The sequence below is a fragment of the Bombus fervidus genome, chromosome 13, assembly GCF_041682495.2.
Source record: "Bombus fervidus isolate BK054 chromosome 13, iyBomFerv1, whole genome shotgun sequence".
Classification (NCBI taxonomy): domain Eukaryota; kingdom Metazoa; phylum Arthropoda; class Insecta; order Hymenoptera; family Apidae; genus Bombus; species Bombus fervidus.
Genome location: NC_091529.1, coordinates 8,053,407 through 8,079,778, shown reverse-complemented (window position 1 = coordinate 8,079,778; position 26,372 = coordinate 8,053,407). Strand labels below are relative to the sequence as shown.

At 33.3% G+C, this 26,372-nt stretch overlaps 4 protein-coding genes across 5 annotated transcripts; 3 read left to right on the top strand and 1 right to left on the bottom strand.

Annotated features, from left to right (window-relative positions):
- Positions 1 to 233: 233 nt before the first annotated feature.
- Positions 234 to 5,681, top strand: LOC139993399 (uncharacterized). 2 transcript variants are annotated; one of them, XM_072015086.1, is made up of 7 exons: positions 234 to 410; positions 541 to 2,718; positions 2,802 to 2,859; positions 3,042 to 3,202; positions 3,265 to 3,478; positions 3,551 to 4,405; positions 4,473 to 5,681. In XM_072015086.1, the coding sequence occupies exons 1-7, from the start codon at positions 336 to 338 to the stop codon at positions 5,390 to 5,392; spliced, it is 4,461 nt and encodes a 1,486-aa protein (XP_071871187.1). In that variant the 5' UTR covers positions 234 to 335; the 3' UTR covers positions 5,393 to 5,681. The 2 variants fall into 2 exon arrangements, with proteins under 2 accessions (XP_071871187.1, XP_071871186.1); XM_072015085.1 differs by having other exon boundaries at positions 2,802 to 2,964.
- Positions 5,682 to 5,706: 25 nt separating this feature from the next.
- On the bottom strand, positions 5,707 to 9,823 carry LOC139993403 (uncharacterized). The gene is made up of 3 exons (XM_072015099.1): positions 9,116 to 9,823; positions 7,010 to 8,421; positions 5,707 to 5,919 (listed from the first exon to the last, which is right to left on the bottom strand). The coding sequence occupies exons 1-3, from the start codon at positions 9,480 to 9,482 to the stop codon at positions 5,854 to 5,856; spliced, it is 1,845 nt and encodes a 614-aa protein (XP_071871200.1). The 5' UTR covers positions 9,483 to 9,823; the 3' UTR covers positions 5,707 to 5,853.
- A 1,614-nt stretch (positions 9,824 to 11,437) lies between these two features.
- On the top strand, positions 11,438 to 15,465 carry LOC139993905 (uncharacterized). Its single transcript, XM_072016069.1, has 6 exons — positions 11,438 to 11,820; positions 12,854 to 13,010; positions 13,095 to 13,277; positions 13,354 to 13,425; positions 13,503 to 13,995; positions 14,075 to 15,465. The coding sequence occupies exons 1-6, from the start codon at positions 11,565 to 11,567 to the stop codon at positions 14,159 to 14,161; spliced, it is 1,248 nt and encodes a 415-aa protein (XP_071872170.1). The 5' UTR covers positions 11,438 to 11,564; the 3' UTR covers positions 14,162 to 15,465.
- Positions 15,466 to 16,866: 1,401 nt separating this feature from the next.
- Plexb (plexin B) lies at positions 16,867 to 25,716 on the top strand. The gene is made up of 8 exons (XM_072015818.1): positions 16,867 to 17,736; positions 17,872 to 18,056; positions 18,441 to 19,023; positions 19,135 to 20,060; positions 20,148 to 20,551; positions 20,615 to 21,107; positions 21,172 to 24,933; positions 25,021 to 25,716. The coding sequence occupies exons 3-8, from the start codon at positions 18,606 to 18,608 to the stop codon at positions 25,126 to 25,128; spliced, it is 6,111 nt and encodes a 2,036-aa protein (XP_071871919.1). The 5' UTR covers positions 16,867 to 17,736; positions 17,872 to 18,056; positions 18,441 to 18,605; the 3' UTR covers positions 25,129 to 25,716.
- The last annotated feature ends 656 nt before the right edge of the window (positions 25,717 to 26,372 follow it).

Genomic DNA, 26,372 nt, shown 5'->3' with positions numbered 1-26,372 from the left:
TTATGTTTGAAGAAGCAAAGCATAAAAGAACAAACATAACATAGATACGGAACCATACTTATTCTATGTATCATGGTCCTCTAACAAGTCGAGTTAGTAGAGACAGAGAGAAAATGTAAAGCTAAACAAATTAAATAGCAATCATGATCATAATATGCATTAGAAATCTTGATGAACTATTGAAATGTAGATAATACATACTGATACATATTTATTTCATGACACATTTGCACCGCGTAAATGTGAAATGATCTGCAACCTTCGTGAATTCATGACCAGTTTATAGAGTATACAATTCGTTGAAATATTAGATATTTATTACAAAAATAAATAACATGGATGGAAAAATGAAAAGATGGATTGAGTTAATTCAAACGGGAGAATTAAACGGTATAATAGAAGATATTCAGGTTTGTTATTTTTGTAATGATAATAAATTATATATAGTATATACAATAATAATAAATAATAATAAAATAAAATAATAATTGTACCTTTTTGTGTCTATTTTCGTATTAAATTTAATATTTATATTTTTAGGCAATCACACCCAAACAAAATGAAGACATTAACAGGTATATTTTTAAACTGTTATTGTATCTTTCGCACACTGCAGATAAATGCAATAGAGAAAATTATGTCATGGGAAAAGAGATCTATAAATTAACTTGCACTCTGTGTTCAGTTTTAACCAATATATTAAATAATAATAAATTTGTTTGTAGTTTATTTCATATCATTCGTTGCTTGTTAGCAATGTATATGTTTGATGAAGCATACAATGTATGTGTTTATTTAAAAGCAGAGAAGTTATGTTCTAATTGTTCTAACGACGATGTGAGTGATATGTTAGTAAAAATAGCTTATTTGTGGCATAATGCAGTTAATAATAAATTTCTTATTCTACAAAAGGATCCATCAGGTTCCAAAGATAATTTACAATTAAAAGATATTATAAAATATGAATTAGAAATGATACAGATTGCATATCAAAATTCCACAAAGCAATTACTTTCAAAGATTAGTTCATATTTGGATAAAATTATAGTCATGAATTCAGAAACAAATAAATGTTTATCTGATTTCTCTACATTTACCACTGATTACTTAATCCAGACGAAATTACTATTTAACACTGAAGAGAAGCATGTCATATGTCGTCATATGCTTCATATAACAAGTAGAATTATATGTGAAAATATTAATGAAAAGTGCCTTAAGTCACCAACCAAAACTTTAAATACTATGAGCAATTATTTTAAGAAGATTTTAGTTGAGGATGAAGAATGTTACCAATGTTTTCTATTGTTTGAGTCTATATGTCTTATACTTTTAAAGCCAGTTGAATATTTAATAGCAAATGACGTTAAAACGATTCAAAAGTTGGCCAATAATTATAAAAGACTTACAAAAAGCTATGGATATACAGGATCTATTAAATGGGCTACATTCAATATTATCCATATTTTAGAACCATTGTTTATATATTGGGAAACATGTATAAAAAGTGAGAAGAAAGTGTATATAAAAAATGACTTATTGTTGGAAATAATGAATCTAATTGAATCTATGAGTATATGTTTTATAAAACAGACATCAGACAAATGTAAATCTTGCCAAAGTGAAAATTGTATGGTCAGAAAAGATATATATAATGCAGTAGCTATAAAGACCAGATGTATCAATTTAATTAGCAAATTTTCTACAAACGATTTATCAAAAGATATTTGTGTAATAGCTAAAAGGTTTTTGGAGCAAAATATAGCATTTATCTATGAAATGAAAGAATGTAAATGCAAATTGTGGACACATTTATGGTCCATTTCTAGCGCCTTGATTTATAACTTAGGCATAATATCTGGTTGCTTTTATGAAGAAAGCATATTTTTATTTTCTTTGTTATTTACTTCTATTATACGGTTTGATGGAATTGAATCGAAATCGCGGCATATCAATCTTCAAAAGCCCATTGCTTTCATATTACATAAAATAAGTAGTCTTCATTACAATCATGGCATGTACAGAGAAGCAATGACTGCAACTGCATTAAATGCGTTATTGAACTACAATGATCCAGATTCAAAAGCATTTCGCATGTGGACAAATATAAAACTCAAGTCTGTAACTTCCAAGAAAATTATGGAAATGACCATGCTAGCTTGCTTGAAGAAGGATAAATCAAAGATAGAAGAATTAGGATTAACTGTAGAATTATCGAAATACGATCTTGTAGAATTATGTTTAAAGGAGGTAAAAGGTTTACAAGAAGCAAAAGTTAATCTATCTGTCGCAATTCAGAAAGTTCTTAGCGAATTGGAAACTTTAAAAGTAAACCCAATACAATACGCTTACACGGTCCAAATGTTAGTATGTCATTCATTAAATTTCGATTACAACGAAGATATTTTAGAATGTATTAAGCAAGCTATCTCAAACTTGAAAGAAATTCAGGTGGATTACTCCATTTTGTGTTTACAAGCCAATTTAGAATTTTACATCTTTGTAACACAATTGCATGCTGTGAGTAAAAGGACTCAGATTGAAATCGAAAATACGAAATTCACATTGTATGCTCCAAAAATAAACGAAATTGGAGAAAATGAATCTCGTAATGTAATACCAGCTTATAGCTTGATAAATATCAAGGAAGACTCTAGACTTATGACATACTTACAGGTGCCATTAAAAAAGTGGGAGAGATGTTTAAAACAAAATCTCGTAAGTTTGATTATCGTCGCATCTTCCATTATATTTTTATTTAAAATTAATTCTTAAATATTTATGTATATATATATTAACAGAAGGAAATTGCAAAGGGATACGAACCATTGATAACTTTACGTACATTAGTCATAGCAGGTGAATATGCTCATTTATACAGGTACGAAGAATGTGAAATTAATATATGGAAACTTGCATATGCATTAGCATTTGAATTGCAAGATAATTCTACAATTATTTATGGTACATAAATAGTAAATTTTCTTTTTTTAACACATATAAAAATTATAATATTAATTAGAACATTATTAACTTCTTAGTTGTTGGACGTTGCATATCTTTGAGGTATATTAATTATGAATGGATTAATACTGCTAAAGAGCTTGTCATCAAATTGGAAGATAATAATGACGAAGATATAATTTACGCGATCGCTATTTTTTGGATAAGCTTATCAGATTTTTACTTTGAATGTAATATGGTAAGTTTATTATCTATGAATTATTAAAAACATTATAACTATTTCATATATTTTATTCTTAGCATGATGAAGCTAGAAAATTACTTGATGAGTCCAGAAAACTACCAGGGATTTCTTTCTTTAAAAATATAGCTGTATACTTATACAGCCTCGATAGAATTTTATACAATTGCTATTTATACAAAGAAAATATCAAACACGAAGAGTACACTCGATATATTGTTGAAACTTTGTATTCTCTGGTTAACTTAAACGAGGAACTTTCTGAAAGAAAATGTAAAATTTTTGTGTATAAACGCACTTTCTATCTTCGTAACTTGTAATACTATATTCCAATACTTTTTTTAGGGAAACCTCAACATAAGTATCTGTTTGGATTCGACATACTATTCTCTGCCACTATTAATTTGTCCTTACGAATGAACTGTTTATTATCTTTCCAAGAAATTAGCGCTCACTTAGTACGGCGATTAAAAACAGCACAAATGTTGGGGGCAACCATAAGAGTTGCGGAAATTTTAAAATCCCTTTGTTACATCGACTTATCACGTACACAACTAAACGATTGTGAAGTAAAACTTCAAGGATTGGAACATATTCTAAATATTGAAACATTTAAACTATCCATGAACAGTAATCTTGGGAAAATGAATACAGAAAGTGTTTTAATAACGCCAACTCGAACTATAGATCCTATTAGAGATCTTCCTGAGAATAGTACCTCACCAGTTCTCCGAAATAAAGTGTTTGATTTACCTGAATTTATGTGTCATAAAGATTGTAATTGTTATGTTTGCCAAAATACATCATATCATTATTTGGTATTTACAAGTACTCATATTAGAGCACAATTATATGCATTACAAAAAAATACCACAGCTTCGTTACAACATTTCCATGGTGCATTTAAAATAAAGGAAAACTTGATGAAAACAAAAAGATACATATTATCATGTAGTAATGAATGTCTTCCTTGGCAAGAACGGTTTTACAGTATAGACTATGTATTATTATTAATAAACTTCTCTTACTTCCTGAGAAATTTTTCGAATACAAAACAAGAGAAAATAATGAGTATCATTTCTTTACTGATTCGAATATGCAACATGTGCAAATTGAAAGGACATCCAATATACATGATTGTTGAAGAATTGATGCTTGATTATCGTTTTCAAAATATATTTAATCCTTCTGATTACTCTAGTAAGTATTTATGTAGGTATAAATACTATGTAAGTTGAAACATAAAATTATATTTAATCTTTTACAGAATTTACAGTTCCTGATGCTTCTGATATCGACATAAGTAAATACGTGCAAAAGTCGAGCATTGAAGGAAGTATTTGTATAACACCAATTATTAATAATACTCGAGTGAAGAAACCTATTACTCTTCGGCGTAATCGAACTCCTCCTCTTTTAAAATTAACCAAAGTTAGTATGAACTTCAGTGACGATGAAGATACTTCTTCACCACCATCCAGATACAAAAGGACAAGATCGCATAGTAGATTAACGAGACGAAAAATTTTCGATGAAGAATACTCTGAAACTATTAATCAAACGGAACAAGAAACAAATCAATTCAAAAGGAGTTTGTCGTTGCAGGAATTGATTGATACAAAGCAACACAATTCGAACGTTTCGATGAAAGATATAATCAAAGAGATCGAGCTATTAGCACCAGAAATATCAGAATATTTGAATGAAACAATAGATAATGTAGACGAGCTTGCAACAAGCAAAAATGTTCAGAAATTAATTAAAACAGTTGAAGACCTTAAAGTGAATACAACTTTGCAAAAAAATTCTAGAAAAACACGAAATTCAAAGAAAGCAACTTCGAATGACTGTAGTAAGATTAATGAAGTGATCGCACTATTTAAGGATTTTTCTATCAACAAAATAGAAGATAATTTGAATCCAATGAACAAAGAGAGTGCAACATCTGAATTTCATGAAGGATCTATATCTTTTATAAAAAGAGATATTTTATCATATCAAAAACAAAATAGAATTAACGAAGAAAATACAGAAAACTTGGACCAAAATAATTTAGATAATATGAAAAAAACACTCACACGCGGAAGTGAAAATACTAGATTAAGAATTACAAGAAGATGTATGGAACACAATGTTCTAAATAAAGAATCACATAATGTAAGAACTAAAAAATCAAAAGAAAAATGATGATATTACAATAATCTGATACAACACTACCAATATTACATATTAAATATTAAAAAGTTGAATCATAAAGAGACTGGTATTATGTATGTATTTTTTATTAAGTATTAAAGTTAATTTATAATGAAAAAATACCAGATATAATTAAAAATTTTTTCTTAATCGCATTATATGTATTTTATGTACTGGTGTTATGAAGTAATTAAATATATTTCGTAAAATTTTTAAAAATATTTATTAAAATATTTCACATATGTACACATCTAGTAAAAAATAGTAGGAGTTAAAATTACTTAATGATATTACAAATGAAAGATTTGTTTACCTTATCACTACCCATTACTTTTCCTTTATAACATCTTATAAATAATAATTATATTTATTCCAATTAAATACTTTACAAACTTCATCCAATATTTTCGACAAAAAATTTTCCTCTGTAAATTTTTTTAATATTCTAAGTATCACACAAATTTTTGTATCGTTATATGGTATGGCCGATAATAATAAATAAATTGTTGCATTATTACCTAAAAGGAAAACGTAACATTTTATAATTTTATAAAATAATAAGTCAAAAATTGAAGACTATTCACATGAATTACTGTTTACTAATTGATATAAAGTATGAATAAAAACGATCAAATAGCGGCAAAGTTAACAGTTATTACATAAATTGTTTAGAACGAATATGCAAGTATAATCAATGAAAAGAAAATAATACTTGAAATTTTTGTCAAATCGGGTGAATGATTAAGTTAATGAATTTTTTCATTTACGAATCTTTTTATATTGTGTTTCATATACGTTCGAAATCAAAAGTATATAAGAATATATTCATGTCACTACATAATCACAAAACACAGATAAAATTTATAAGTTACATTGTATATGCACAGTATAATGTTTAACTTTTCGCAAAATATAACAATTTTGTTTCTTTCATTGGAGCAACAAAAGTTTCAAAAGAAAGAATATTTTTATATAATTTAATGTTACAGTAATATACTCTCATTGCTTGCATATGTTGTGGGAAAATCATTTGCAAAAAGTGTTTACTTTTATAACAGTGTATACAGATACATGAAACTGATAATGAGTACCTTTATAAAAAAAAACTCTTATGGCTTTATTTCCTCCAAATAAAGATATGTTGCAAATTTTTAAATTTCATGTGAATACACATTTAAATCTTAACAAAGTTACTAACATAATATATTTTTTGTATACATTAATTTATTTTTTTAAAGAAAACGGGAAAAACAGAAAGAGAAAAACCTCAAATATTTTAATTATTTGGAATATTAATAATGGCAAAGTCATAACATATAGTTTTACAGTAAAATGCAAATAAATGGCCAACATAAACTGTAACATTATAATGTAATTAGAAAAATATCAAAAGAAAATTGTAAAAGATGCTACTTCACTGTGTAACAAGAAAGACAGATTAGAATTTCTTATTAACATGTTCAAAAATGCTACATTATGGCAATAAATACATTTTTATTTTTTTCTGCCATACAAAAATAATATGAAACTATAATAGCCAATAATCACAGTCTATAAATGGGTATAATTCAACTCAGAGAATTCATTTCTGTTCTGTTTAAAACTCACACCTCTCCCTGTCTCTTCTTGATTTTTAGCTAATTCCATCAAAGCTAAAGCTCCTAGCCATTTCTGGCTATCTTCTGGAATTGGTAACTTGATAATATTATCCTCCTGTTTAAGAACAACTACTTTTAATCCCGTTTCAGATTCAATTGGTGGTACTTTTGAAATTGTATCTTTATTATTGTTATTGTTATTGTTGTTGTTATTATTATTGAAACTTCCAGCCAACATTAACACAGTTGGTCTCGTCACATTTTCGCTAATATGAGAATTCATAAACGTATTTTGTTTGGAAATATCTTTTTGAGCAAAATCCCGAATTTTCAGGTTAGTCTGATTTATTGGAGATTCAGTCGTTTCGTTTCTTAAATTATTGTTCCAATACGTATGATTCGGACTTTTGGAAGGTTCAAACTTAGAAACAGAGTGGTTAATATTGGTTTTCATTTGGTTCGTGTTATTCGAAAAATTGTTCATATGATGCTGTGAAGAATTCCAAATGTTTTGAGATAATGTATTTGATGTTTCAAATACATATTTTGGTTCTTCTTTTACAGATGGTTCTAGAGATTCATTTTCAGTAGCTCCATCCCAAGGTATTTGTGTAGATGTATAAGGAGAATCTACTTCTGACTTTGCAAGTTCAATTTCTTTACATGCATTTAAACATGAATTATCTAACAAGGCAGATGAATTATCAACAGGTGAGCTCCACTGCATTTGGTTACCATTAATTTTAAACGAAGTAGTTATAGGTACATTGATAGGTTTAGTGTCCCAATTTAAAGGTTTGGCTAGTTGCTGTTCTAAACAAGCTTCGCGTAACCATCTTTTCTTTGGCTGCAATCTATCTAATGGTCTTCTTAAGGGAGTATTTGCTAACTTTGTTGATATTTCTTCATCTTCAGATGTTTGTAATACTGCTGGATCTTCATCTTGACTTTCTTCTTGACTGTCTTGACTCTCTCCACAATACAATCTTTGATTCGATTGCTTGCAATCTAGATTTTCTTGCTCTCCTGTTGCATCCATCATCAGACCTTTTCTAGACTTAACCCTTTTGTGATTCTCTGAGCTACTCTTCCACGTCTTTTTCTTACGTTCATTCTTTCCTGTAGGTGTTCTATCCTCCCTTTCCCTGGACATTTTATAACGTTCTAGCCATCTAGTAACATCATGAGGTAATTCAGTATTCTCCGATACTGGTTTTAATACAAAATCATCAGATCGTGTGAGAGTAGCATATGGATGATCTGGGCAATGCCTATTGGCATGCGTAAATCTCATTTCACAGCCTGGTTCTGTACATAAAAAAGGTTTTTCTCCTGTGTGCAGCCGTTGGTGGGTCTTTAATTGCCCTGATTGCGTAAAGGCTTTTGTACATCCAGGATAATCACATGGATATGGACGTTCCCCTAAAATAATTAATATTATTTGTAACAAAAATTCACTCTCGAAAATAAAAAAATATGTACAAATGTGTTGGTACATAAAAAAAATCACTAAATTAAATTTTTAATACATAAAATATTAAGGTCTTTTTTAATGACAATTTATAAATAATGATTAATAAATAGATTGATTGAAAAAGTGCAAATTAAACTTTCTAAAAGAAATACATATGCTCGCTAACGAATTATTATTATAAAATAAATAAATTAAATAAACGAATAAAGAAAGAATTTATATAACTTTCCATGCAGTAAAGCAATTTAGGTAGGAAAGCCACAGATCATTTTTCTTTCCTCCAAACAAAGAATATTTCGAAATTTATAAAAAAATATTTTTTCCCCTCTGTTATAAATAAAATTTTTATTGTTCGATGCAAGAAATACTACAAAAATCTCATATTCAGCGAAATCGATTCATTCACGCGAGGCTGTTTCTACAAATAAGTCATTTAATTATTTAAAGTACGTATGATGGCGATTGGCGGGACGCGTGACCGCATAGAGTCGGCCAAACCGTTAAAATCATATGGCTGTACAATCTATTAACGGGCCGTGTGATAACTTTTTTTCACAGAAACTTCCATCGAAATCGCTTCTATTCTCTATAAAACATGGAAAAACGATCGGATTAACGTTAAAAATAATAAATAATGGATACCTGTGTGAGTACGCAAATGTGCTTGGAGGCTTTTTTCTCTAGGGAATACACGGCTACAATAAGTACATTTTATACTGCTCGGTGAAGTACTTCCTTGCATCATAAGATTGGAAAGGGCATCGGCTCTTGGTCGACCACGACGATGACTTTCAGAGCCTCCTGAACGTGACCGAGGCCCGTTTCGCGTGGCCACCACACTATGCTCCCTGTATTCCGGCGACGAGCACGAGCTACCCGGACTAAGATTCACATTTCTCGCCTCGTCGCTCCAGTTCCACGGATAAAGCATGCTATCACACATTGGCGGACTGCACGGCAACGCTTCTGTCAATAGACGCGTCTCACGCTTCGGCGTGTGCAATTCCATTTCACGTTTTTCACTTCACTCTTGCCCGCCACCTTAAAAAGTTCGTGTTAGTACAACCACCTACTCTCTTTCTCTCTCTTTCTTTCTGCCACCCTTTCGTATACCGCGTGCAACTAGTGAACCGCCAAAACGTAGTATGTACCCGGTTCGACTTGTGTATATGTATATAAGTAGGTATGAGTCGGGTTTACAATAATAAGATAAAGTTAATTTATAATCGATTAGACAATTAAATTTCTTTTTCTAAACTGACGATTAGCTCGGGAAACAGGATAGCAATTTCTACTACGTCTTGTATTGTTGGCATCGTCTTACCGACTGTTTTCTACACGCGGCTTCATTCTCGTGCGCGCGCATTCTTTTCCGAGCAACGCGCCGACCAATCAGAGGCGTGGCGAAGGAAGAAACGCGTAATACAAAGTTAGCCTATTATTGTTACTTGTATAAGGGATTGGTTAATTATGGTAAATTATTCATTGTTATTTTTTACATATACTTGAATTATATATTTGAGTACTAAATATTTTTAAAAATAGATAAATTATAAGTGTTTTCAGAAATAGAAAATATGTAATATGTATCTTACAAAGTATTTTACGTTAATTTAACAAATGAAAAAAAAATTATAATATTGTAGGCGGTGTGTAAAGAATATTATTGTAATTAAACATCTGTACATTTGAAACTTATTGTTATAAAATAATAGTTACATATTGCTTATATGAAGATTTGTTGAACACGTGTACATATATTTTTATGTATGGTAAAATATTATTGAAAACAATTTTTTCACTTGTAAAATATTATTATATATTAATATTGTATTTTGAATTGAAGAAACTTTGATTTTAAGACATTTTCATGTTCACAACTTCTATTTTACATAAAAATGCGGCATAAGGATTTCATAAATGGTTTATACTTTATAATGTACTTATATATGAAATATAAATTGAAAAAAACATATTATATGTTGTTAGAATAAATACACACTTATTATTATTGATAGCATTTTACACCTTACATGTAGAAAATCGTAAAATATCTTACTATTGATTTATATACCTATAGTTTTAATATCGTGCTCTTTTATTTAACGTTTTTCCAGATTTAATAAATTTTCTACTCAAAATAATAATGTTTCACCTAAATTAAGGTTGAAATTCTACTATCAATTACATTCATATTTTATATGTTTTAAATAAAAAGAGGACAAAATATAAATGATAATAACATTATATATACTTTATATTTACTATATGTATTTATAATTATGTTTATATACATATTTCATTTGATTAGCAAATTGCAAAAAGGTACATACCCTCAGATATAATAAAGTACGTTTATTTTTACATCGTAGAGAGATAATAGATTCTCATATAACGTAAATATGTATGTATATGTTAAGTATATAAATAATAAAAAATTTAATCAGGTAACATAAAAGGTGTAATTCGGCGGATGAAAAATAACTCCGAGGAAACGATCTTCGAGAGAAACTTTTAAACAATATCATTGCATAATATGCAGTCATACGAGATTTTCAATTATTAAATAAATCGTAGCCATCAGGTATCGAACATCATTAATACAACTGATTGATATTTTTATTTAAACGCTATGAAATATGATATACGACCAAAAATAGCGTGTATAAATATTATTGTACGACAATAAGATAAAGTAGTATAAAAGATAAGAAAATCTATTCAGTTGGCGTTAAGTAATTCATGGAAATAATGCCGGTTTCTTTGAGAACGGCAGTACGAAAAACTATCTTACTTTATCGATGAATATTAGTTATTTTGACAATACGACAGGATTAAAATTAAAAATTTAATTTTAGAGGGTGATTTACTGCCTGAAACGATATAAAATTGGCGATATAAATAATATTGGTGGGGGGATGGCGCGCTGGGTGCAAGACAATTATGCGGTCCCTCCCTGAGCACAGACCTCGTGGTGAACTATTCTCCGACTCAGCCATATTGAAATATTGGATGTCTCTGTTACACAAGGGCTCAAGAGTAGCCGTGAAATTTTCGCGTGATCCTCGACGAATAGAGGATAAGAAACATCATGGAAAATATGTACAGCATTGCCGTTACCAACAAGTTCTCGTTAGCGTTGGGTGATGACGAAGATCCGCACGAAAAGCTCCGAGAAGAGGAACTAAAGAAGGAAGCTAGGAAAAAGGAGAAGCTTTCGGAGAAGGAGAATAAGAGTAAGCAGCCGGACGCGCAGAAGGGAATCGGTAATAAAACTCAAAAAAATCGTGTGATCAAGGATTCCCAGCAACAACCATCTAAAGTCCAAGATTTGAAGAAAGATCAAGGTTAGTCATTTTTCATTGCGTTCTTGCCTCGTGCGCGGTATTATGGCCGTCGCTCCTAGTCCCTCGTGGGTCCATGTGCTTTTGATATTTTGCCGCACACTTAACGATTTTGTCGTTCTGTCGCTAATCATTTCTTCCTATTAATTCTTTCAATCAATGCTATTCTTTAAGTTCGAACAATTTGTATGGATTTTATTGTACCAATGTTCATATTTTTTGTAACTTTTTGAGAATTTTTTATACCGCATAGTGTGAGGTTCTCGCATCGTAAAAATAGAATTTACCAATGGTGACCCCACGTGTCATTTAACAAATAATTACGATAAGCTGCTGTGATTTATCTCGAAATTTTTACACAATCGTTAAGTATGTGCAGGATATTAATATAATTTAATGAAAAATGATTTATGCGTTAGGTGATTGAAGATTGTATTATATTTTATTGTTTGATGATTTATATAAGGCTCTTATTATTTTTGCTGCAAATAATCGATATACTATATTAAAATTATATTAACATGTATATGTATGTGCTTTTGCTTTGATTGTGTAAGTCATCCAGAAGCTACATTGATCAATTCCATAAATGAGAAAACTAATTATATATATTCTATAAATATTATTTTTTAAAATTTATCATTATTTATACTATCCCTTCATAATAAATGAACTTATGCAAACAAATTATTCTTTTTCAAAGAATTAAACATTAATTATTTACTTACATAATAAAATTGAAAAATGGACAAAAGTTAGAGTCGTTTGGTTTGGCATGTAGCAAGAGGCTTATATGACAAAATATAAAATTAATATTATGAGAAATTACTTTGATAATATAAAAATTTTTATATATTCTAAATCATTAGTAATTGTAAATATGCATTATTTACAAATATAAATTTTGCTGTACTTCCGTTTTATATTAGGCTATTATGTAGATATATGAAGTATATATATAAATTACTAATTTTTAATAAATTTACTACTTGTAACAATTTCATTTTACTTATTAACATTGACTTTTTTTATATAGTTGGCGATAAAAAGCCACCGCAATCAAGACCTGGTGGTGGAGATCGTAATGTCAAATTTTCTGGAGAAAGTAGGGAAGAACGTAACAATAGGCGTAATCGTGAGGATGGTGAAAGAACGCCTCGTGGTCAGGGAGAACTAAGACGAGGACCTCCTGGGTTAGTATACAAATATAGAAAAAAAAAGAAGTGTTGACAATATTTTTATTTCTTTTTGTAATCTCTTCTTTTTTAATTCTTCAGTGAGGGACGTGAAACTCGAGAGTTCCGAAACTCTAATGATAATCAACGTGGAGAATATGGAGAGCGTAGAGGTCGTGGAGGAATGCGCGGAATGGTGCGTGGACGTGGTGGACCACGCGGCCGTGGAGGATATGATTATCGTGGAAAACGTGAATTCGATCGTCAATCTGGTTCCGATAAAACGTATACATAATTTTTCATTTATTATTGTTGAATTATACCCTGATAAGTATTTAACATTGTTTACACGTTTAAGCAGTGGAGTTAAACCAGTAGATAAAAAAGATGGTGCAGGTAGCCATAACTGGGGTACCCACAATGATGAGATTGAGTAAATATTGATTCTAACAAAATTGATTTAACAAAAATTCAAGTTTTAATTGTTTTTGTTCCTTATTCTATTTTCAGAGAAACTTTGAACCAAAAAAATCACGATTGGGCTAATGACAAACCTGATGGAGATGCCAATCAAACGACCACAGAAACAAAAGAAGGAGAGGTAACTGCGGACACGGTGGAAGAAAAGCCTGCCGAGGAAGAGTCGCGCGAATTGACTTTGGATGAATGGAAAGCTTTACGTAATAACAGAGTGAAGCCTCAGTATAATTTACGTAAAGCTGGAGAAGGTGAAGATTTGACTCGCTGGAAGAAAATGTATGCATTGGAAAGGAAGAAGGAGGGAGCTGATGAAGAGGAAGAAGAAGAAGAAGAATATGATGCTGCTGCGGAATATCCGCAACGTGTTGGAAGGCAAAAACGCGTATTAGGTATTGATATACAATTCAGTGATTCTCGACGTGGTTCTGGTGGACGTGGTCGAGGACGAGGTCGTGGAGAACGTGCAAATGGTCGTGGATTTGGTAATCGTGGAGCTCCTAGAGATGGAGACTCACGTGGTCCTGTATGTATTTGTATTCGTTTTCGATTGAGACTTAGTGTGTGTAGATGTAATGCAAATTATATATATTTCTTACTTCTAGGCTTCACAATCTGAACAGAGGTCGCCTCGAGGACGTCAAAATGCTCCTAAAGTAGATGATGAAAATGATTTCCCCTCATTGGGATAGGTGGTTTCACTCGTCGTCTACGATACAATATCCCACCATTATCACCAGCATCAGTACTATTACCACAGATAAAATTACCACTAATACTAAAACTATTACTATCAACATTTTTGCGTCAGTGAAAAGGTTATTAATGCATAATACAGTACACCCTTGCAAGCAGATACGTAATTTACCTAAATAAATCGTAGCGCTTTGAACGCGCTCTTACATATTGGCACATTAAATATACATATAAGAAGTCGCATGATATGAAACAATGTAGATCACGATCCTTTTTTGTATTTGTAATAACTCAGTTTATCCGTAACTAGTTTTTAAATTCTAGTTTACGGATGAGCGGTATTAAGAACGAGGCTGGATATTCATGGACTTGTTGAATAATTATAAAACTTGAATACTAGACAAAGAATATCGCTGAAAGACTTTAAGCGGACCAGCAGGAGTATAAATATCAAAAACATTTTACACAATGTAGTTCGACGCTGCTTAAATCTGAGTGAAACACACAGTTCCGAATAGAAATAAAAAAAAAAAAAAAAGAAAAAATCCACCTGTATGCCAGGAGGTGAGACAGTTTAGCCTAGATTTTAATTTTGACGTTGTCGTATATAAAAGGCCTAAGGAGGCTGGCCATAGCACCGACTCTTATAAACTCATGTATAATAACTTGTTAGGTGGTAAATTTTAAACGTACTTTCTGTTTTATAATTTTTATATGGTGTTTGAGGAAGCCTTCTTTGTAATTGACAAGTTACTTGTCGTACATAAAACATATGAGACTAAAAAAAGTGTGTATTTGTATCTAAGAAAACATCTATGATATTAAAAGTGTCTATTTAGGTATATACTAAGTTTGGCTTATATAGAAGTATAGAGATTTTTCCTTTCAAAGATGTAATCGGTCTGTAAGAAGTTAACATTTAAGTAAATATTAGAGAGACACATACAGACACAAAATACAGATATACACAGCTTTACATATATATTGTATAACGAGTTTAAGAAAATGGTCGATACATGCGTTCAGAGGGACAGATAGGATGAATCCAATCTTATATAGTTACGTTATACGTCGATTATCATGTTCTTAATTATGACCTGCTATATTAGTTATCTATTGTATTTGTTACATGTAAAATGAAGAAATACCACAGCCAAAAAGTCCAAACCCTCTCCATAAATGCGAAAAGAAAAATAAGAAAAGCGTTATTAAGCTGTTTGAAGCTTAGTTATATGTGTAAATAACATATTTACAATAATAAATTGTGACACATGAGTCACTTTAGACTTGACTACTTAAACCAGTCGACTTATGAAGAGATATTCTACAAAGGGTTTTTATTTGTGCAGTAAGGAGATTAAAAACAAAAACAAAAAAATGCGTAAAAACATCTTACATCGAAGATTTTCGCTACAAGGCATAATGGAAAATTGGGTGTCATCAAAAGCTATGGGAAGAAAAGAGAGAAAATACGAGAAGTGCTATACCCACCCAATAAAGTTATAAGTCAAATTCCATTGTAAGCACCTTGTTCTTCTCGTTCTTTACGTATGTTGCCTAGTAAACACTATCGGTTCGTCTTAAATTGGACGCCTTCTTGAGCTAGTACAATGGGAATATAGTAATTAATCTCAATTTCAAAACGATCCGAAGTTTTTCAGTACTAATTACTTCGAATATGATTTGATAATTAAAACATTTGAACTATTGTATAAATCTTGAATCTTGCAAGTTTCTATAAATATTGAATGATTTAGATTTCAAGGTTTCAAAACTTACTGAAAATTTAATATAATGTCTTAAGTGTTCGGTGACTATAGCTATTATATATTAATGAGACCATTAATATCTTACATAATAATCATAATAATTATAGATCTTTTATAAGATACTATCTTGTTAATATATTATACATACAAGTCACTGAAGGTAAAATATAATACAAGATATAAGACGTTGAATACTTATCAATTTTAAGATTTATCAGAACGTTCAGGATCCATTAAAACTCCCCAAAATTATCGAAGCTTTAAGGGTTCAAGATTCATCAAGACTTTTAAATACTTTAAATATCGAATTATGTTTGAAGTAATTTGAATTTTATTAAATATGTACATATTTGAACTGATTCATAAGTCCATGTAGTTGTGGGATTTGAAACACTTCGAATTGTTTCGAATCTCTTTAGAGCTTAGAAATTTTGAAAACCTTGAATGTTTGGAAAAGTAGGTTTGAAAGTTTTGAGAATTTTAGTAAATTTTAAGGGCTTGGTAAGTATTTGATATTTTACGAACAGTTTTAATATATAAATACTTTTTTGTCTAAACGGTATATGGACATAAATTTTTAATGAAAGCCATAAACACGTTCATTTACGTTATTTATCTTTATGTATATATTGAGAGTGTTGGCAAATTTTCGAATTTGATTGTCTTAAAAACGAGGCCTTAAGAAGTACTTTATTCTACATTTTCAACTTATTTCCGCATATAGCATTATCTCCTTGTCTTCTCCTGTCTAATTAGAATTAGGCAAATTCATGTTTTCGAACCCGATTTTTTAAAAAACGAAGTTTGCAACGTGATTTTGTTATTTTTTATTTTCGTCTTATGAATTATAAGTGGTGTATAGTGTAATATAACAGTAGTAATTAATGTTTAAACCTGTGAAGACTTTCAAGACGTGCCGAAATCTTTAAAGGTTCAAGATAAAAGTTGGATGTAGTGAAAGACTTTTAAGAGTTTTGATGATGTTAAAAATGATTCGTATTTCCATAGTCTCGTAAAGCTTGGAATCGTTTCAAGATTGAGATTCGAATGTTCATCGCTAGGTTGATGGTTTGAAAGCATATCACTAGTTTTACCAGCTTTTAGCATTAAAGTAAACAGTACAGGGTTTCAGCCACGGGAGGACGCGGCATCTGTAAGTCCGATAGAGTATCCCACACACAACCGTAAGAAAGAAAAGGAAAGTTGGGAAGAAGAGAGTGATAGAACTAGTCAAGGAGAGACACTGAACCGTGGGAAAAGCTTGACGAGAGGAACAGAGAGAGAAAGATAATGAACAAGCGGCGGCGCATGCCGTAGCCACGGCCCCCAACTTGCTCTAAACTCGTGCAGCCTGTCGCTGTCGGTCGAATTTTAATGGCGGCTCATTCCGATTCCCTGTTTAGTGTTATTATCAACTAACGAAACGGTATTTATACTCTTTACGCGTTACTACAAGAGATAATAAGGAGTTCCATTAAGTCTAAACCGTGCGTTTCGTTGTTTCATCGTTCAGATACTATATCAGAGACCTGTATCAAGGACATAGTGAGTGCATATCCGCGATGTGTCGTAGCGACTCTGGCGTACGAACATTCCATCGTGTAGTCGTGTTATACACTTTGGCTTTTTCATGAAAAGGGTTGACTCTACGTGATAAATCGAACTTGTTTCCTTTTATTTTAATTCGTTGTATATATGAAATTTTCGTGAATCAAGGGAAAAAGAAGGAAAGTTAACACGAGCTGACTGATGATTATATCAGATCGAGCGAATCGGAGCTGCGAGCTTTTTTCATGCTGGAGGTAATTCCTTTTTCTTTTTCAGTAATTACCCGTGGATATTCTCGTGTTTTATGAGTGTTCCCGGGAATGTTTATGAGTTTCTAAAATATTTTATTATTGAGTATTGAGTAATTTAGTACGTTTGTGTTTTGTTAGACGATTATTGACAAGGAGTAGAATATCCTTGCCTTTGTGCAAAGACACTGGCCTTAACTGTCAAGTGCAGCTATGCTGCTCGCACTAATGAAGGGCGGTGCGTGCAACGGTGTTACTCAAAAAGTGTGGAGGAGCCATCTGCCCTAGCCTGACATCGTCGTCGAAATGTTTTAGTACCGAAATCGGTCAGTGATACATTATTTACATTTTGACAATTCACTTCTCGATTATTATAATTAATCATTATATGGCTTGATCGTGGATTTTCGTGTATTTAGATAAGTAACGTAAACCTGACAAAATATGAATGTTCGAAATATCTTAATGATATATCCTGATGTGTCTTTGACATTTTTGTTTTGTCTCTTATAATGTTTTATTATGCTAAAATTATTTAATTTTTTTCATGTAAATTAGACTTTTTCTTAAAATTTAATATATAGTCAATGTTATTTTATGAACAATTTTTTGTTTGGTTAATTGGTAGATATTGGTGAAAAATTTATAGATATGTGAAATTTTTTTAAGAATAAATAACTAATTGTAATTGTGGTTTTGAAATGTTCCAGAGGTGCCAGGCAATGTGCATCATGTCGGTGCCTGGATACATGTGTAATTGGTAGTACTATATTGATACTGGCCTTCTACCAGTGGGACAAATACCCTTATTATATTTTCTAAGCTTCCTACCCTAGACTTGTACATGCACAAACGCACACGCATAGCGTGTGCGCATGTGCTTTGTCAACTATTGCCTACACATCATGAGATTCTTGGGATTTGTTTCATTTCCCATTTCGCCTACTGTGTTATTTCCTAAACTGCTACTACCATTTTATCGATTATCCTTTTCATCCATGTCTGTTGCTACCTGGTTCCTGCTGGTACTGGTAACTGCAGCCATAGATACACCTGCTAGTACTGCTCCACCTGTGCAAGAAAATAGATCGTTACACATTGTAACACAGTTTCCTATGGGAGATGGTCAAAGATATGGATTTTATCCTCTAGATCCAAATACAACGAGGGAAGGTGCCCTTCGATTTAATCACCTTACTATAGATCCTGCAACAGGAAGATTATATGCAGGTGCCATCAACAGACTTTTACAGTTAGATTCTAATCTCAGACTGGAGGAATATGTTTCCACAGGTTAGCTATTCATTCTTTTTATGAGAATTGTATATTTTATAAAAGATATATATGTATTTGTATTATGGAAACATTATTAAAAAAATTATTGTTATTCATTATTGTTTTCAGGACCAAGATTGGATAATCCTCAGTGCCATGCAACAGGCTGTCCTTCCAGAGACATAACTACATCTTTAATGGATAATGTAAACAAACTATTAATCGCTGATCTTGAATCACAAACACTGATTGCATGCGGTTCCCTTCTTCAAGGTGCTTGTGAAAAGTACAAAATGTCAAACATATCTATTAAGCCGGAATTCATTCCCCATAGTGTAGCAGCAAACGATGAAAGCTCTTCTACATACGCTTTTATTGGGCCCGAAAAATACAATGCTTGGGGACAAACGAATATACTTTATGTTGGTACTACATTCACTAATAGAGGAGATTACAGGCATGACGTGCCTGCTATTTCTAGCAGAAATCTCCACAATTTAGAATTCGCGGAATATACGTTCAATAAACAGTCGATCGTATACATCGACGTGAAATATCGAGACCATTTCCTGGTTAAATATGTGTATGGGTTCAATGCCAACAACTATGCATATTTTGTATTGGTACAAAAGCAGTCTCATCTTCCTGAAGAAGAGGAAAAGGGTTACATCTCTAGATTGGCTCGAAGCTGTATCAATGACCCAAATTATGATAGTTATACAGAAGTGACGCTACAGTGTACCGTTAATTTGGGAGATGGGAAATCGCAATCTTATAATTTAGTGCAAGACGCGAAAGTGGCACCAGCCGGTAGTGATATAGCCATGCAATTGGGTATTTCCGTTGGTGATCCCATTTTTGTCTCCGTATTTTCGCCAAGTAGAGGAATCACGAACGAACCGCTGTCTCGGTCAGCACTTTGCGTGTACAGTTTGCAAGAAATTGAAACAAGATTTACTGAAAATATCCATATGTGTCTCAATGGTAGTACTAAATATAGAAACATGGGATATGTCAGTGGTCCTATACAAGATGGAAAATGTCCTGCGGCAGGAGTAAGTATAAAATTTAAAGAACCGAAATATTACTATTTGAAAATATTGCATATTTTTATTGAGTCATGTCTTTATTTTTTTATCCAGACAGCAGGTAACATTTTGCACTTCTGTGAAGTGGGTTTGAAAATCTCCGGAATGTCACCGATTGTGGGACAAGCAATTTTACATTTTCCTGACGAATTCATTACCTCTGTAACAATAGCTAATACAGAAAGTCATACCGTTGCATTCTTGGGTACTAACGAGGGTTCTCTGAAAAAAGTTTTACTTTCTGGAAACGAAGCATTCGTCTACGAAAATATTGTAATTGATAAAGGAAACAGATTGATGCCCGATACTTTGATTTCGCCAGATGGAGAACATATTTACGTTTTATCGACTTCTAAAATTTCTAAGGTGCAAGTCGAACATTGCAGTAGTTATACTAATTGTAGCAGTTGTCTAGACGCGAAAGATCCTTATTGTGGATGGTGTTCATTAGAAAAAAGGTAAATATCTAACTTTCTTTTTCATTATTTCTCTTGTTTAATAATATTAATGTATATTTCTAGATGCACAGTTAGAGGAGATTGTCAAAAAGCAAGTCATAGTAGTCCACGATGGTTATCTTTAGGTACAGGACAACAATGCATTGATTTCGAGCAAGTTCTTCCAGATCGTATGCCTATCAATCAAATGACCACGGTTCACTTAACAATCAGAACTTTACCCGAATTACCAGCAGGCGCAAATTACAAATGTGTTTTTGGTAACGCAGAACCTATAGATGCACTAATGACCGGATTTGGATTGTCTTGTCCTACACCACCCGTACTTGAAAGACCGAATATACCAGACGGAGCCGATCATGTTCTGGTACCTTTATCTGTGCGCTCTAGTGAAACAAATAAAGATTTTGTCTCACGAAATTTCGCTTTCTTCGATTGCTCTAGGCATACCGTGTGTACAGAGTGTGTAAAATCTCAATGGGCCTGTAGTTGGTGTGTATATGATAATAAATGTACACATAACACAAGCTGTCAGGGTATCATTTCGGGAGAAAACGTAAGTGTATTAATGTTTAAATAAAATTTAGTATTGTTCTAAAAAGATAACTTTCTGTTCACAGAATCAAGCAAATTTAGCCGCGCACGGAGCACAATACTGTCCAAAGTTCGTTCAACGCCAGGAACCATTGATGTTACCTAACAGTGTACCCAAAGAGATAGTGCTCGAGGTTGAGAATTTACCGCATCCTCAAGTAGGACACAGTGGTTTCCAATGCATCGTCTCGATCGAGGGTGCTAATTTAAAAGTACAAGCCCGTGTCGATAGCAGCCGTTTTATAGTTTGTGATAAAACAGTTTACTCGTATGAGGCGGTCACTGGTGAATACGAAGCAGAGGTAACGGTTGTCTGGAACATTAATCATCACGTGGACAAGACTACTATCATCCTTTATAAGTGTGAAGTGTTGGGTTCGCATCGTGAACACGCAGATTGTTCCCTTTGCGTGACCAGAGATGCGCGTTTCGAATGTACTTGGTGCGGTAATAGTTGCGTGTATCGGCATTCTTGCTTGCACTCGCCATTCACCGAGTGTCCGAAACCGAGGATAGACATGATTAAACCTCTCAGTGGACCGATTGAAGGTGGGACGTTGGTCACTATCGAAGGTAGTAATTTGGGGCTGAAAGAAAGCGACGTGGATGGAAAAATACATATTGGTAACACACCATGTACTTTAGTTGACTATGAAGTGTCCGTACGCATCGTTTGCCGTACAGGAAGACACGAAGCAACAGACACTGCCTCTGTAGTGGTTGGTAATGACGCTGGTTACACTGAAAGCGCAGTGTTATTTAATTACAAGGATATACGATTGTCTGGTGTTTACCCATCGGTTGGTCCACAAAGTGGTGGTACACAACTTGCCATTACTGGAATGTATTTGAATATTGGTAGTACTATATCAGCCTATCTAGATGAATTAGCGTGTCATGTTAACGCCACACAAGCGAGTAGTACCAGATTAACTTGTGTAACAAGTAAATCTGATAGAGTAAGAAGAATCGACAGACTGACTCTTAGCATAGACGGTGCGAATCGCACTTTAATTGGTAATCCCTATAACTACACTCATGATCCTACTATTATGGAGATTAAGCCACTGACAAGTTTTGCTTCCGGTGGTCGTATGATCACCGTTCACGGCACCAATCTAGATACTATCCAGAAGCCCGAAATGGAGGTATACTTTGACAATGAACTACTGCCAGTAAATAGGACTGTTTGTACAGTATTAAACCCGACGCAGATGGAATGCCCAAGTCCTAGTGTTGCTAAGCGGTTCATGACTCTTCAACGTAACGAGCGTGCTACTGCTAATAGTCAAAGCACACCACCTCAATCATTAAAGTTAAAGGAATCTCAATTATCCTTGAAAATAGCATTTATTATGGACAATGTGGAAAGTGTACGAGATTTGGAAAAGCATTTTAAGAGTCTTAGAAATCGCTTACTTTATGTGGAAGATCCGAAATTTCTTGCCTTTCCGCGTAATATTAAATTATATAAAGGTGATACGCTAGTTATCGAGGGGGAAAATTTGATTTTTGCCAGCGACGAGTCTGATGTGAACGTCACTGTCGGTACAATGCCATGTAACGTGACTTCGCTTGCTTTAACTCAATTGGTTTGCATTCCTCCTGATCAACAACCAGCTGATACGGATGAACTTGGAATTAAAACTGAAAATGGTTTACCCTTGGTGGTAGTACGTGTGGGTCGTAGCCTAAGGTTCCCCATTGGTTATCTGCGCTACGAAGTGATTAAATCTTACCCGATCCCACCGGAGGCAATTGCTGGAATAGCTGCTGGCACTTTTGGTCTTGTGTTTCTGTTTGTTTTAGTGTTAATAATATATAGAAGGAAGAGTACACAAGCAGAGAGAGAATATAAAAGGATACAGATACAGATGGATACTTTGGAAAGCAATGTTAGGATGGAATGTAAGCAAGCATTTGCTGAACTACAAACTGATATGACTGATTTAACCGCTGATCTAGAGTCGTCCGGTATTCCGACTTTAGACCACAAGAATTACATTATGAAAGTATTTTTTCCCGGTGTTACGCATCATCCTATATTAAATGATCCTAGATCACGTAGTAATGTGTCTCGTACAAACTACGATGCTGCCATGATCCAGTTCGAGCAACTGATCAATAATAAATACTTTGTATTAACGTTCATCGAAACCTTAGAGGCTCAGAAAGACTTTAATATTAGAGATAAAGTGAATGTTGCATCATTACTTATGGTCGTCCTAATGGGTAAGATGGAGTATGCGACTGATATACTCATGAATCTTTTACTAAGACTTATCGAAAAGGCAGTGAACACGAAGCATCCTCAGTTGATGCTTAGAAGGACCGAATCTGTGGTAGAAAAGATGCTAACTAACTGGATGGCTCTTTGTATGTACAATTATCTTAAAGACTATGCAGGTTCCTCTCTATTTTTATTGTTCAAGGCAATAAAGCACCAGATAGAAAAGGGTCCTGTGGACGTGATCACGTACGACGCTAGATATTCATTATCTGAAGAAAGGCTACTCCGTGAGCAGATTGAGCACAGCGTGGTCACTCTGCATGTCGTCCAAGATGATCTTGATGAGAAAATCCAGTGCAAGGTGTTAGATTGTGATACTATAAATCAAGTGAAGTCCAAGATCCTAGATGCTCTCTACAAGAATACTCCTTTCTCACTGAGGCCGTCCGTTCATGACGTAGATTTGGAATGGAGACACGGTAGAGGCGGACATTTAACTCTCCAGGATGAGGATCTCACGTCAAAGTGCAGCGGCGAATGGAAAAAGATAAACACGTTGGCGCATTATGGTGTGAAAGAGTCAGCAGTGATGTCGTTGATTCCTAGACAGAACGATGGTTTTTCCGTCGCCTGTAAACCACCGTGTCACAATTGTAAACCATCGCACTATCATCATCAGCAGCAGTCCATTCACCACCATGCACATCACCATCACTTACATCGTCACGCGAATCACTGTTCGTCCACGCATCTTCCATCCACACCTAATCACAATCTAATTAGTCCTGTAATGTACAATCATCCCGTTAGCGGTTTATACTTCGAATCTCAACATTCACCGCCGATCATAACAGCTAACGGCGACGTAGAAAGCGGTCATGGAGGTAATCAACGATTATATCATTTGGTAAGGCCTATAGAAGAAAGTCACTATCCACCAGGTATGGGTTTCACCGGTAGCAAGCATCATCATCCAGAACGAACACACAAAGCCATCCCTGAAATATTTTTAACGAGATTACTATCGACGAAGGGTACCGTTCAAAAATTCGTCGATGATTTTTTGAATACGATTCTAACAGCGAACGAAGCATTACCCAGTGCTGTAAAATGGCTGTTCGATCTCCTGGACGATGCCGCGAAGCAACACGGGATCGTTGACCCGGAGGTACCGCACGCATGGAAATCGAATAGTTTGCCGCTTAGATTTTGGGTGAATTTTATTAAGAATCCAGACTTCATGTTCGATATAAATAAGTCCACGACGGTTGATTCGAGCCTCTCCGTGATAGCGCAAACATTTATGGACTCTTGTTCTATGACGGAACACAGGCTGGGAAAAGATTCACCGTCGAATAAGTTACTCTTTGCCAAGGACATACCGCATTACCGAGAGAAAGTGGGTCGTTTTTACACAGATGTACAAAGACTGCCACAAATCACTGATCAAGAAATGTCTAGTGCCATGCAACAGCTGAGTGCGTCACATGCGAATGAGTTTGATGTGATCGCAGCACTAAAAGAACTTTACATCTATGTCAGCAAGTATTATGAACAAGTAAGTATCTTGAAAGCAGAGCTTAACTCTTTTTATTAAAATTTTTAGTTTGTTAATTGGTAATTTAATTAATGGAATATTGCATAGATCCTAGAGGCCTTGGAGACAGACGCGGGCTGTCGTAAATTACATCTAGCCCACAGGCTAGAGAATGTCGCGTGCACACTCGAAGGAGAGGAAACCAGTGCCTGCTGACACAACCTCCTCATTGCTATCCCAGGACCCGTCAATCTCTCCAGAAACACTGACTAGTGCCTCCATTTCATGCATCAGATACACCTCGTTACATATGTACAAATCTACACACCATGTGAATAACAATGCCGTAAAAAATACGTGCGATTTCGTTAAGGCTAGTCAGGCGATAGTTTTTCTCAGGATAAATTAATCCTGGCTGTAGTATTTACGTCTATATGTCATGGCCGTATCGAAATACGCTCGTACACACGTACAGATGTTAGCAAAATGGTAACAAAAGAGAAAATGATGAACTCTAACCTTTAAACCTGATCTGTTTTTATTAATATTGTATATTTCATTTATTTTACTATACATATATATATAGTATATTTGTAACAAATTATAAGAAAACGACGAAGGGAATCTCAATGCAATCGGTGGAATCTTCGTTAGTAAGGGATATAATTTATCTTATGATCGAAAAACTATATCTCCGGTGACGTAACTGAATATTGGTCCGCCTACGCGTTTTAAGGATTTGAAATGCAAAATTCGTGCAAAAAATACTTATTAAAAAAAAAGTAAAAAAAAAACAAATGAAAATTAATGATTTCATTGTTGGCCGAATGTCTATACGTGTATACGTAGTATATATAACACGAAGAAAAATAACGTGTGGGAACGTTAAATAAGAGAAAAAGCCATAGTGTCCACCAGACTGTCTGTACAAAGGGAGTACGGCAGCAAGTAGTCTGTGATCCGAGCACGAGTGGCTATGCCTACTATCTTCATTACGATATATATATATTATTAATATGTTATATATTATATATATATATACATAAAAAATATATAAAGCAAAGGTCACGCAAAATACACCTCCACGGATTGTAGTGAGCTAGTTAGAGAGGGTCTATATATGTATTATAAGTTGAGGGTAAAAAACCCTTTTTCAGAAAAAAAGAGAGAACGAGCGAGAAAAAAGTGAGTGGGAGAGAGAAAGAGAGCGTGAGAGAGCAAGGAACGACACTAAATTAAGGCAATTAAAGTAATGTTAAATGAAAGGAAAAAGAATTGGCTTCTCAATTAAAAGTTGTGAGAGCAGTTCAGACTACTCTAGGCCTATTTGCGTATATTTAGTACATAAAAAAAAAGAATTCTTTTCTATTACATTTTTTGTTCATTTTCAGTCTGTTTTTATTTACTTTATACAATTACATTTATATATGTATGACTGTTGCTACGATCTGGAAGGCCAC